Here is a 12,004-nt window from a genome sequence, read left to right as displayed (position 1 = left end):
TGGTATTAGCAGCATTAATACAAAATTATCATTATTTGACCAAAAACTATACGCACATAAATTTTAGAAAGTAAACATAATAAAGTCAGAGGATAAATCTTCAAGGTTTTAAAATTTTAAAAATGAGTTTCCTTTTCCATAATTTGTTTCCTCTAAAAATGGTTATTGGTTATATACAGAATCAATAAACAATTACTTTCATACACACAAATATTGCAAAACAGCTGGAAACTTGACTGTTTCGGAAAATCCCACTTCACATGCTTCATCGCTCAACAGCTTCCCAATTTCCTTTTTTCATAATATTCACTTACTCTTTTTAAAATTTATAATTTAATTTAATTCACCTTTTTTTATGTTCTCCCACTCTATAAAATGCCCTCCCAAATCCTTAATTTACCTCTTCCCCCTTCGCTCTCCAATACGTCACTCTATTCTTCATCGTCTTCCTTCCTCCTTTACCTTTTTTTTATTTATTTCTTTCTCAAAGTTTCTCGAGAAATTTAAATCTGTTGTGTGTTTTGTAATATTGATGTGGCGAAAATCTGGATCTTGATGTTCAAACATTCATGTCTCCGGTGATAAGTGAAATCCTTAGATCTGGGTTAACTATAGATTCGTCTCTTAGACGCAGGACCCATCTCGTTCAATCTTTCTCAGTCGTCTTCCTCTACTGGTTCTATGTTTTCTCATAAATCATCTCTCCTTTAGCCGTTATATATCTATATATCTATACTATACTATATATTATATCGATAATTCGGGTCCTGCGTCTTCATTTGAATTACTAGTATTTTGTGTGTGTGTGTTTTTTTTTTGAATTTGGGTTTTTCGAGAAACTAAAAAAATATGAATAAAACTGAAATGGGATCATCGACGAGCGGAAATTGCTCGTCGATTTCAACGACCGGTTTACAAAACTCCGGTTCGGAATCGGATCTCCGGCAACGGGATCTGATCGACGAGCGGAAGCGAAAGCGGAAGCAATCGAACAGAGAATCTGCGAGGAGGTCGAGGATGAGGAAGCAGAAGCACATGGACGATCTCACGGCTCAGGTCGCTCATCTACGGAAGGAAAACGGACAGATCGTCGCCGGAATCGCCGTCACGACGCAGCACTACGTCGCGATCGAGGCGGAGAACTCCATTCTCAGAGCTCAGCTCCTCGAGCTCAACCACCGCCTGAGTTCCCTTAACGAGATCGTCGATTTCGTCGAGTCGGCTTCCTCCTCCGCCGGAGGATTTGGGATGGAGACTGGTCAGGGTGGAGGAGGAGTAATCGATTGCGGCGGCGGAGGTGGATTTTACGACGGAGTAATGAATCCTCTCAATTTAGGGTTTTATAACCAACCAATCATGGCTTCTGCTTCTACTGCTGGTGATGTTTTCAACTGTTGATAAATCAGCTTCCCAATCGCCATCATCGTGAGAGAGAGAGAGAGAGAGAGACGAATATGATGACATCAGGTGCAAAATTGTAATTATCTTTTAGATGATGTGATGCTCTGTTTTACTTTGTAAGATAAAAACAATTAATTAGCGACTTAATCCGTGGTTAAAAAATAGGGTTAATGTGGATGATATCATGAAGATGGTGATGTTGGTGTTAATTTTATTATTTTTGTCTTTTCTTAGAGTTTCTGTTTTCCTTATTTGGGAGCATTTGTTGCCCTTATTAGAAAGATGAAACTTTGGCTATTAGTGAAAAAATAAAATAATGTGAAAGCTCGTGGACGGTTTTTATGAATGGTGGTCCATTTTAATACTATATATAAATGGAGTGTTATCATTATTGTGCTCTAGACTATATTGTCAAAGATGTGATAAATAATGATGCATTTTTAGTACTTACAGCAAAATGAATTATTATCATGGGTCACTTGAGTTTTCTCTTTTTCAAGAATCTTACGTACGAGGCACATGATCTCACTTACTCAATAATTTCGTTTTTATTTATATTTTGTAAATGTCAATTCTCATATCCCGATCAATTAATGTATGTGGGCTTGTGCATTATATGTAGTCAGTCTACTTAAATTGACATTCTTATATACAAGTTAGTAAGTTACAGCCCCCAAACTATACATATATTTTTGTTACCATCTGCTAGCGCCATAACCCTTTTGTGATAATTATTTTCTCTATTGATAAGAATAACTGTATACTTCTTTGATCCATTACTTGTTAATATATAGACTTTAATTGTGTGTAGATTAATAGCATCAGTTTTCTTTGTCTTAAGACTATTGAATAAGTTTCAAATTATATGTTCTAAATAAAATAAAAAGTTCAGTGAAGAATAAACTTCAACGGCTGAAAAAATAATGAGAGGTCCTCGCAACAATAACAAAAATATTCTAATAACCGGAAGAATCCATGCCTAAACTTATATACAATCTCGTGACTAAAATTAATCACTTCATGAGTTGGTTTAAGAAAAAAAACATTTTCAGCTCAAAAAAAAAAAAAAAGATCGTGTGTAACATTAAAAGAAAGAAAAAAACTGAAAGTTTCGTAACCTCTGTAAAATCATCGCCTGGAAGATACCTTATATAAATTTTAGAATTTATATCCCATACAGAGAGATATTCAACTAACTTTTTATACTATATATAATGGCAAGGATCAATTTCGTATGGCGTCCAATTACAAATGATGACATTTGATTAGATAATTCGACATAGAGATCACCCTCAACGTTCGTCAGGCACCAAACTAAAACAATACTTTACATTAACTTTTACAAATCTACCAAGCAAATAGGCGAAAGTGGTCTCTGATGAAATGATTAAATCAGAAACAAAAAAAAGGTTTTTTTTCCAATATCTGAAAACTCATATATGTTCAATGGATCCATATATCATGTTGATTAGCGATCTTGTCCTTATATGCTTGTTGCAAATTATATATATTATTATATATTTACTCTGTGTAAAGGAATTTTAAAATGGGGGCAAGTAGATGTTCGTGTCCCTGCCTTAGCGTAAGAATAATACTATACTAGTTCAGGGTAAATATTATTCTGGAGTATATTTCTTTGTCGCCACCGCAATTTATATTATCTTGATATTCCTTCTTTAAATCGAATAATACACGTACGAAAGGTTGATTAGAAACGATTCTCTAGATAGTTGCACCATTCGCTTCTTCAATTTTTTTGTTGGCGTGAAATTCATTTGTTACGATTATATTCTGTAAACACTAGCTCTTGGAATTATAAAATAAAATCAATAACTACTGGATGACACTGTAAACACTAGCTCTTGGAATTATAAAATAAAATCAATAACTACTGGATGACATACACGTTCGTAGGTTGTTAATGTCTACTCAATTATACAATGGAAAACAAAACAAATTAAAGTTACTGAGCTAATCTTTCCTTTAAGTCTGCATACGGCTCAAGTGAAGAGCATAGGTAAATGAAATCATTGTTTCGACTTTCGAAGGTCAGAATTTGTAAGACCAAATTTTCTATATTACGAAAAACATACAGAAATGATATGCTTTATAGATCTAAAGCTTGGCTCCAGAGATATTATCAAATACAATAAGAGATTGTTATAGTTAATATATCGTAAATGGTGAGATAATGACTTTTAAACGTTTAATAGAGATTGATTTGGTCCATGATCTACTCCGATTAAAAAAAAAAGTAAAACATTAAACCGGACTTGTTTACCTAAGAAAAGTAGTCGTGGGTTAATATCTAACGAAATTAAAGAAATAACCAAAGTTTCATTTCGCCTTTTTGAGATCATATTAAGTTTAGTTTAGATGAGATAAACCGCCTAAAACAGGGTGGGGATAAATAATCGCTGCCATTTACTTTGTAAAGGTTGTCGACCAGTCAAGAATTCTCTGGTCCAGGCTTGTTTGTAATGGACCCTCTCTATTTGGGCCCTCTAGTAACACAAGTCATTTAGAAGACCCATTCTTTAAATATTAATTTTTGACAATTAATAATCAAATCTATTGTAATAAAAGTTACAAAACAGCACTAGATGGACTTCCCGTATATTGGGGGGCAGGGCAAGATTTCATACCGTAAATGAACATAAAATATTTAGTTATATTTTTTTGCTAGAGTAAAATATTTATTTGCAAATAAGAAATATTAGTTTAAAGAAAAAGTAATTTTCAGAAATTAAGCTAATCTTTAAAAAATTAAACAATTCGTATGATTTTGTTTTTTGTTTTGTGGATAAAAGTTTGCAATAATAAAAACATGGTGCGTGCAATTGGTCTAACCTAGTTGCTGACAAGTTTTGGCATTCATACATTGATAATGATATTTAAGTCTAACTGATGAGAGTGGGTGGAACAAATATATCACTTGAGATGCGAGAGTAAAGAAGTTCTAGAAATATTAATAATGGCCATTAAAACTTTATTTATTTATTTTGGATTCAAAAGCCAGTATTTATTTAAGTGTTGACAAAAATAGTTATTTAGTTGTATTAAATATTTTTCTTGGGGCAGAAAAGTTTTGGCTTTTGCGGCTAATGGAGAAACAGTAACACGTAGAGCGCACTCCCCGTGGTCCAGAAGCCACCAGTCTCTCCTAATCAATTACAAAAAAATTTATACTATTAATTTAAAAATTTTGAGATTGGTAATTAACAATTCGTTATTTTTCTTTTCCTTACTGTCAGCATTTGGCATTGTTACTTAGTAAATTAAACTCTAATACCAATCACTTTACATGATGGTTTTATTTTGGGTATCATTCAATTGCTGATTCGGAAAATAGAAAACTTTACCATAAAGCAAAAGTAAAGAAAAAGCATAATTAAAAAAAAAAAAAAAAAAGAAGAAAAGAAAAGTGAGGAACGTGGCACAATTCCCCGTGCGTGTTTGATGTTTCTTTCCTCCCCAGACGCAGACGCAGACGCACCCAAAACTGCTTTGTCTTCCCATCGTCTCTCTCTCCCTCTCTCTCTCTCTCTCAGATCGATTTTGGTTGGTGCCGATCAACGGTAGTCTCCGCCGTTTATCCACCGCCGGAGGATTTTGTCTTCGTACGTATGCCTTTTCTTTATACGCCATTTGTGTTTTGATTCGTCGAAATATTCGTTGGGTCTGGTGAGCCTTTGTTTCCGCCATCGGTGTTGAATCTACCCATTTGCTGGATATAAAAATTTCAGATTTTCCTGAAGTGATTACGAATTGACTTAGAATTTTAGGCTGATTTTTCTTTTCTCCTGTGTTGTATTGTTAGATCGTTTCTCTGTGATGAATTTGGATTTCCGGGTTTTGACTCAGTTATTCAGGACTATGTGAGATACTTTCAGATATTTGATTACATGAAGATATTCACAAATTAGGTTATTCGGTATTTGAGTTTGCTTTCGAGATGTGCTTTCCCTTTGTTCAATGGACTTTTTCTTGGTATTTGAAATGGTTAACCTCCTTTAGAGGTTTTCATATTTGGTTGTAAGAGTTTCAGATCTTATTGGTTTCTTACCCTATCTTCGATCTAATTAATCAGAGCCTATCAGTTTACTCTTTTACCAGTTGAAATGAGTCTTATCCTTTTCCTTGTGTCGCTGCTAGCAGGGTTACAATAGGAAGATAAGTGGCTGTTACTGCGTGAGGACGTGCAAATTGTTTGGAAGTTGTGTTAAGCATTGGAATCATAATATAAAAGAAAGAGATAAGTGTCATGGGTTCAGTTTGTTGTGTAGCTGTGAAAGACAGAAAAGTTCCTCCTAGTAGTGGACCTGCAGGTGCAGCTCTTCATCGGAATGCAGCATGCTCGCCACAATGGAGTTTCCGACGTGACAACAGAAGACGAGTTGCTGATGAGATTGAAGGTTCACCTTATTACAGTCCGTATGTTGGGAGTAGAGGGATTAGCATGGATAAGATGTCTTTAGGCTCTGAAAGAGGAACTTTGTCTGAGGGAGGAACCCCTCCTGATGGCCATTTAGGGACTCCTGCTTCTCAGAAATCAGCGACCCCAGAAATGAGCACAAATTCGATGGTTCCACTTTCTTCAGGTAACTCGCTCAGACAACAACTATTTGGGAGCTTAATCTGATTATGATCTTACTCGTTAATCAGATGTCTGTGACCATATTCTATCTTGTAACCGAGAAGTAGTTTACTGTAATGATCTAAGCTTGCTTATGTATGCTTGCTCTGTCTTATCTCTTATGTTACTCATTTCTGTGCCGCAGATTCATCCTTGGCAAGCCATGATCCCATCGAGGTGAGATAATCTACTTTTCTCTAGTTTGAGCTTAATTTTGAGGTTAAGAGTGCCGAGTTTTTCCTTTTTTTCTTGTGTTCCTCTTAACCCGTTTCTGGCTATTCAATGTTTCAGGTGAAGAATTTAGTTGACTCATCGAGTATTGTTCCATCAGCTCTTCCGAAGCCTTTGTTCTCCACGCCTTCTCTTGCAACTCCTGTCTGTGATCTTTCATCGGCTCACACACGGTTGCTTCCTCCTAAATCTACCCCATCAAGACGGGCTCGTCGTTCACCCGGGCATCAGTTGTTTAGGCAGGTTTCCGATAGTCAAATTTTAGGATTGAAATCCCCAAATAATAATTACTCAGTCTCTGAAGGAAGGTCATCCTTTGTGCTTTCGACCTGTAGCAATGATTTCGCCACTGGTTCCCATTACGCTTCTTCTGAAGGTGGCTGGTCGTTGAACACTTTCTCTGAGCTCGTGGCGTATTCTCAAAGGGAGAGATGGTCTTTTGATAGTGAACACTTAGGCTCTGGCAGACGGAAACTTAGTGGTGGTAGCAGCAGATTTTCCTTCTCCCCTTCCATTGTCGATCAGCAGACTTGTGGAGCGTGCTCAAAGTTGCTAACCGAGAGGTCTTCTATTGCCACTTTCGAACTCCCAATTGCTGCTGTTCTTGCGTGTGGCCATGTTTACCACGCAGAGTGCTTAGAGACCATGACTACCGAGATAGAGAAGTATGATCCTGCTTGCCCCATATGCATGATTGGGGAGAAAAGGGTTGCGAAAATAACGAGAAAAGCTCTAAAAGCGGATGCAGAAGCGAAGGCAAAGCACTACAAAAGATGTAAAAACCGTGTGGTGGATAGTTACGGCGAGAGTGAATGCGATGAGTTTATGTTCCAGAAGACGAGTAGCCGAGAAGGAAAAGCTCTGAAGTTGGAACCTAGCTCTAGTAACAAAGGCTCGTCTAAGTCATTCTTGAAATGGCACTTCGCTTCTATCAGCTCCAAGTGGAGTAAACCCTCGTCCAAAGACTCTGCATTGAAGAAAGGGTTTTGGTCTAGACATCGTAATAACCGTTCTTCGTCAAGCATAGAGGTAAAGATCTATACACTGTGAAATGCCATTCGTGTTTTACTAGCTTAAGAGAGTTTTGAAACGGTCTCATAATAACCGATAATACACATTTCAGGGACTTAACCAGACATCTCAGCTTTGATGAAACCCCTCGATCTGGATCAGAGGAATGTGGGTTAATGTAGGAAAGCTTTGTAAAAAAACAGAAATTGAGCTTCAGCTTTAGCCTTAAGAGCTGTGTCTTTGACCTTTTTTTTCTTGGATATTTTGTGTGTTTCAGTGTAACCTATGGGGATAATTTTTAGTGATGAAACAAACTTATGATTTTAGAGAATTTGCCAGCCATATTTACAGTGTGCGATTGCTTGTTGGAGACATGGAACAGCATGACGTTTCTCCGATCTAGAATGATCATGTTTACAGTTGAAAAAACGTATAAAAGAACATGAGAACCAGATTCGCACTTGTAAATAATAACAGTAACAAAAAAAAAAAAAAATAGTAATTGTTCACACTTGAAAGTATTTGCTTATCCACCAAGAAGGTTTTATACACAAAACATTACAATATTGGCTTACCAAAGTGTACATAAGGCTCAATTTCATATACAAATGTAAAGACTAACACCTACAGTTTTTCACAAAAATCTAACTTTCATATATGCCACAACAAACATTACAGATATATATCGTGTATATATATACCCTATCTATAAAAATGCGGAAAGCGCGCGTTTTTCTTGCGCTTCAAGAATGATAAACTTTTCAGACAACAAAGTCATGTAACTGATGGGGATTAGAGAATCTGCCATCTTGCTGGTTTCCAAGGCCAATGTAGCGATTGTAATCATCGATACCAAAGCCATGATAGTTCATCAAACTGTCGTAATCTCCAGCAGCACGGTCTGGTTTCGGATCTGCAAAGACGAGGTTTTCTTCTGCATCAGATGTATATGCGATGTTGTTGTTTCCCTGAGTCTGTTGCTGCGAAGAAGCGTCTTCGTGTTTGGGTTGAGTCGTTTCCTGCATTTTGTTGTCTTGATTAGAGTTAATGGGTAACTCTGATGAATCTCCAAACTCTTCTTTATACATCTCTTCTATCATCGGTTTCCATAGTCGAACTCTCGCGTTAATGAACCAGTTTGCAACCTAAAAGTGTGTCAAGAACCATAGGAACCATTCAATTAAAAACCAAAGATTGACCAAACACCAAAAGTGAGATCTCGCCTTTTCTTTGTTACCTGGTTTTTCGATAGTCCTGTCTGCTTCGCCAGCATGATTTTCTCTGATTCCTTAGGATATCTACACAAAAAGATTGAAACGGTTATTGGTTAATCAAAGAGGAACAAAAGAGAAAGTGTCTCTTTAATTAATCAAAACACTTACGGATGAAGAAAATGCTCGAAGAGCCAAGCGCGGAGTATAGAGACAGAGTTTTCAGGTAAGCCTCTTTGTGGTCTCCAAGCTGGTCTTACCATTCCAAGCTGTTGATGCAAAGCTCTCTGTTGTCTCAGCCTCTGATCTAAATACCTAAGACGTGGTATCCTCTCTCCTTGTTCATCTGAAGTCTCTCTCTCCCCAAGCTTCCCTCTGATCACCTGAATCTGCTCTTTTATCGCATCCCTCAAGCAGCGGAAATGGCGGGAGATTCTATTCAGAGCTACCGATGTGTATGGCTTAGCTGCTCCAAGACCTGCTACCATCTCGAAAGACGAAGCTAAAGCTTCCATTTGATGGTAATATTGGTTATACTTTTTATCTACCTGCAGCCAAAAAAATTCTCAAATACAAAATCATCAACAACAACCAAAAGAAAACAGCTTATTCAAAATTTGTGGCTTTTTAATTTAAAGAAGTACCTCATCGACCATTGTCAAGAGCTTGTTCTTCTTGCTCTGAAGTTCTTGACGTTCTGAAGGAGATAACTCTTGCTGCAATTTCTCATTTGCTGTGTTGTTATCACTCGAACCACTAGTAAAGTCTTGACCTTTATCGTTCTTGGTCTTCTTGTTACTACTCCCCAATTTCAAATCTTTCCTGACACTAACAACTTCATCGAGCAATTGTTGTGTTGGTTTAAGGTAACGAGATCTCAGAACGCTACTGACAAACCCTGATGTCTCGTAACGGTAATTGTTGTAGAATCCGACTCCATTGTTGTAACCAGAGAAAGGAATTTGCTGCTCAGATTGAGTATGATGATGATGATGATGATGGCTCAAGGTCTTCCCATTCTCATCAGACAAAGAAGGATTCTGATTATTGTAATTCAATTGGTTGGACAGATTCTGGTAATGGTATTGGATCTGATTACCGAGGCTTAAGGAAAGTCCTCCACCGTGAAAACTTAGATCGTTGCTTGACACCGTTACGTTTCCGTTCACGTTTCCGTTGAGACCTGTGACTACGACGTCGTCGCTTGTTGGTGGGATAAAAACCATCTCGTTGCGTACACCACCGGAGTTAGGGATATCCAGACAGTTTCCGCCTCCGCCTCCGCCGCCGCCGGAGACTATCTCGGATAAAGATGCGGCGGAGGAAGAAGAAGCTTGTTGTTGTTGTTGTTGTTGTTGTTGTTCGTTGAGGTAGATGGATTCTTGGTACAGAGATTGCATGCCGACACTAGTTGGGTAATAAACTGCCATGGCTTTTTTTTTTTTGTAATCAAAATGTTATTACAGTGAGTCTCATCCGATTGAAGTTTTGTCTGAAAACGAGATTTCCTGTAAGAGAAAGAGAGAGAGAGAGAGAGAGAGACGTGTAAGTTTGAAACCGATTTCTGGATAATAAAAAGGAACAATCTTGAGAGGAGGTTAAAACATCGTATTCTCACGCCGCAATTACAGATGGAAAAATTCAAGAAAAAAATAAAGAAATGAAACCCAGAATTCCCCAATTTAGGAAAGAATTAAAACCCTAATCTTTACACGGAAGAAAGTCTTTTCCACTTCCATTTCAGTGACGCTAAAACTTAAGAAAAAAAAACAGAGGATGATGATATCATGAAAGATCAATCTATAAAGTGTTTATTTTTTTTTCTTTTTTTTTTCCTGATGATGATTTCATACTTTCATAAGCGATGTGGATGATAAACACAGAGAAGATGATAATTTCTTTTCAAAAAGGAAAAGCTTTTTTAAGAGAAAGAAACACAGTACAGATCAATCATAGCTTCGGATCAAGAAACAAAGAACAATCGATTATTAAAATACAATAAAGTAAAATCACAACCTGAGAGAGAGTTTAAAACCCTACAAAAGAGAGATTGTGGATGTGGCTGAATCAGGGAACACAAGAAAAGAGAAGAGCTTCGAATAGTCGAAGACAAAAAGAGAGAGAGAAAAGAGAAGAAGACACCCAATCCCAAGAGACGATGAATAATTGCAATTATAATAACCAAAATTCCTTCTTCCTTTTTTTTGTCACTCACAAATAACAGAACCAACCCATCTTATCATTGGAACCTCGACAACAAACCGCAGATTTTACAATTAATAAAATAATAATCTCTAACAAATATCAACAGTTTCATCATCTTTGAGAAAATTTGACAATCTCTACCAGTAATTATTTATTGTGTTTTATTCCACCGAAGCTTCTATATCAAATTTATCATTATATTATTAATTTGTTTTGGTATTTTCTGTGCCAACCATTTAGAGAATAGCACGCGTGAGCGGAATATTCAAATTTATTTATTTTTCTGTTCGAATTACATAAGATAATAGAGAATATTTTTACAAATACGACTTTGTATATGCATTTATATTTCAATCGATAAGCAAACTAATAATATTATTGAACCAGAACGAATACTGTGTTGTCATTGACTTGACTTGGTGCTTATATTCAAATAAATAGAATAAAAATAAATGAACACTTTTATTAAAAAAAACGAAGAAAAGAGTTGAATTTCGTATTGTATTTTTATGTTTGTTAAAAGTTTAATAGCTTGGACATAAATTCAAGCAACCGTTGAATGTTTTTACTATTAAATTTGTCCACCAAAGCTTAATTGATTAGTTAAGCATCTCAAATTAGTTGTGGTTGTGCTGATAAAATCATAGGTTAGTGTGAGCCAACAACATATGTTTTTTATTTCTTACATAATTGTGAATCCCTGGTTATAAGCGAACATGAAACATGTGTTACGTGACGTGATACTTCATAACTCAATAAATAATTAATCTATAGTATATTATTATGAATATGTAATTGTTAAGTTATCATACTGATCATAAACTCTCTATGAATACTGTAATATAAATCAAATAAACATTTCCTGGGGTATGTATCCTCTACGTGTTTTCTTGGCGTAATACATTGGCCATTGGGCACACATTTCTTATTAACTGACGTGCAAATGAGGAAACTGAGTAATTCCATTTTTCCAATTTTTTTTTTATTTTAAAAAAAATAGAAATGTCAACATATCAATGCGTAAAATATTGAGCTAATAAACTACAAAACTACCCCTAGATCTAGACAATATGAATTGCCAGAAGTGTTCTTTGAGGAAGAAGTGTGTCTGCTCAATTGCTTAATTGAGGGATTAGGGGGCCTTAACAACCAGTTGGTGACTACCCAATTTCCTTCCTAGTAACGAAAAATCCAATTATTTGACTAAGAATAAACATATTTTCTTAATTGATCAAGTAGTTACATACATACATACATATAAAGATCCCTATATATATATGACATTTAGAGTATTTTATTCATAAATAAA

The 12,004-nt window shown here is 36.1% G+C and overlaps 3 protein-coding genes across 4 annotated transcripts; 2 read left to right on the top strand and 1 right to left on the bottom strand.

Annotated features, from left to right (window-relative positions):
• The first annotated feature begins 406 nt into the window (after positions 1-406).
• Positions 407-1,592, top strand: LOC18008999 (bZIP transcription factor 44). Its single transcript, XM_006390248.2, has one exon. The coding sequence runs from the start codon at positions 850-852 to the stop codon at positions 1,396-1,398; it is 549 nt and encodes a 182-aa protein (XP_006390310.1). The 5' UTR covers positions 407-849; the 3' UTR covers positions 1,399-1,592.
• A 3,277-nt stretch (positions 1,593-4,869) lies between these two features.
• LOC18008717 lies at positions 4,870-7,610 on the top strand. Of its 2 annotated transcripts, none has more exons than XM_006390246.2 (5): positions 4,870-5,021; positions 5,560-6,002; positions 6,183-6,214; positions 6,329-7,297; positions 7,392-7,610. In XM_006390246.2, the coding sequence occupies exons 2-5, from the start codon at positions 5,666-5,668 to the stop codon at positions 7,416-7,418; spliced, it is 1,365 nt and encodes a 454-aa protein (XP_006390308.1). In that variant the 5' UTR covers positions 4,870-5,021; positions 5,560-5,665; the 3' UTR covers positions 7,419-7,610. The 2 variants fall into 2 exon arrangements, with proteins under 2 accessions (XP_006390308.1, XP_024011930.1); XM_024156162.1 differs by having other exon boundaries at positions 4,870-5,085.
• A 174-nt stretch (positions 7,611-7,784) lies between these two features.
• Positions 7,785-10,827, bottom strand: LOC18008559 (BEL1-like homeodomain protein 3). Its single transcript, XM_006390244.2, has 5 exons — positions 10,507-10,827; positions 9,135-9,998; positions 8,662-9,038; positions 8,517-8,577; positions 7,785-8,424 (listed from the first exon to the last, which is right to left on the bottom strand). The coding sequence occupies exons 2-5, from the start codon at positions 9,918-9,920 to the stop codon at positions 8,041-8,043; spliced, it is 1,608 nt and encodes a 535-aa protein (XP_006390306.1). The 5' UTR covers positions 9,921-9,998; positions 10,507-10,827; the 3' UTR covers positions 7,785-8,040.
• Positions 10,828-12,004: the final 1,177 nt, after the last annotated feature.

The sequence above is a fragment of the Eutrema salsugineum genome, unplaced genomic scaffold, assembly GCF_000478725.1.
Source record: "Eutrema salsugineum unplaced genomic scaffold, Eutsalg1_0 scaffold_9, whole genome shotgun sequence".
Lineage (NCBI taxonomy): Eukaryota > Viridiplantae > Streptophyta > Magnoliopsida > Brassicales > Brassicaceae > Eutrema > Eutrema salsugineum.
The sequence above is the reverse complement of the archived record's forward strand: the minus strand, read 5'-3'. Positions and strand labels throughout refer to the sequence as shown.

Bases quoted from the DNA above. Each gene is read 5' to 3' on its own strand.
- LOC18008717 (XM_006390246.2), top strand. From the start codon at position 5,666: ATGGGTTCAGTTTGTTGTGTAGCTGTGAAAGACAGAAAAGTTCCTCCT. The intron at 6,003-6,182 runs GTAACTCGCTCA...TCTGTGCCGCAG, and splicing joins GATGGTTCCACTTTCTTCAG to ATTCATCCTTGGCAAGCCAT. The intron at 6,215-6,328 runs GTGAGATAATCT...TCAATGTTTCAG, and splicing joins CAAGCCATGATCCCATCGAG to GTGAAGAATTTAGTTGACTC.
- LOC18008559 (XM_006390244.2), bottom strand. From the start codon at position 9,920: ATGGCAGTTTATTACCCAACTAGTGTCGGCATGCAATCTCTGTACCAA. The intron at 9,039-9,134 runs GTACTTCTTTAA...TTTTGGCTGCAG, and splicing joins TCTTGACAATGGTCGATGAG to GTAGATAAAAAGTATAACCA. The intron at 8,425-8,516 runs GTAACAAAGAAA...ACACACTTTTAG, and splicing joins CAGGACTATCGAAAAACCAG to GTTGCAAACTGGTTCATTAA.
- LOC18008999 (XM_006390248.2), top strand. From the start codon at position 850: ATGAATAAAACTGAAATGGGATCATCGACGAGCGGAAATTGCTCGTCG.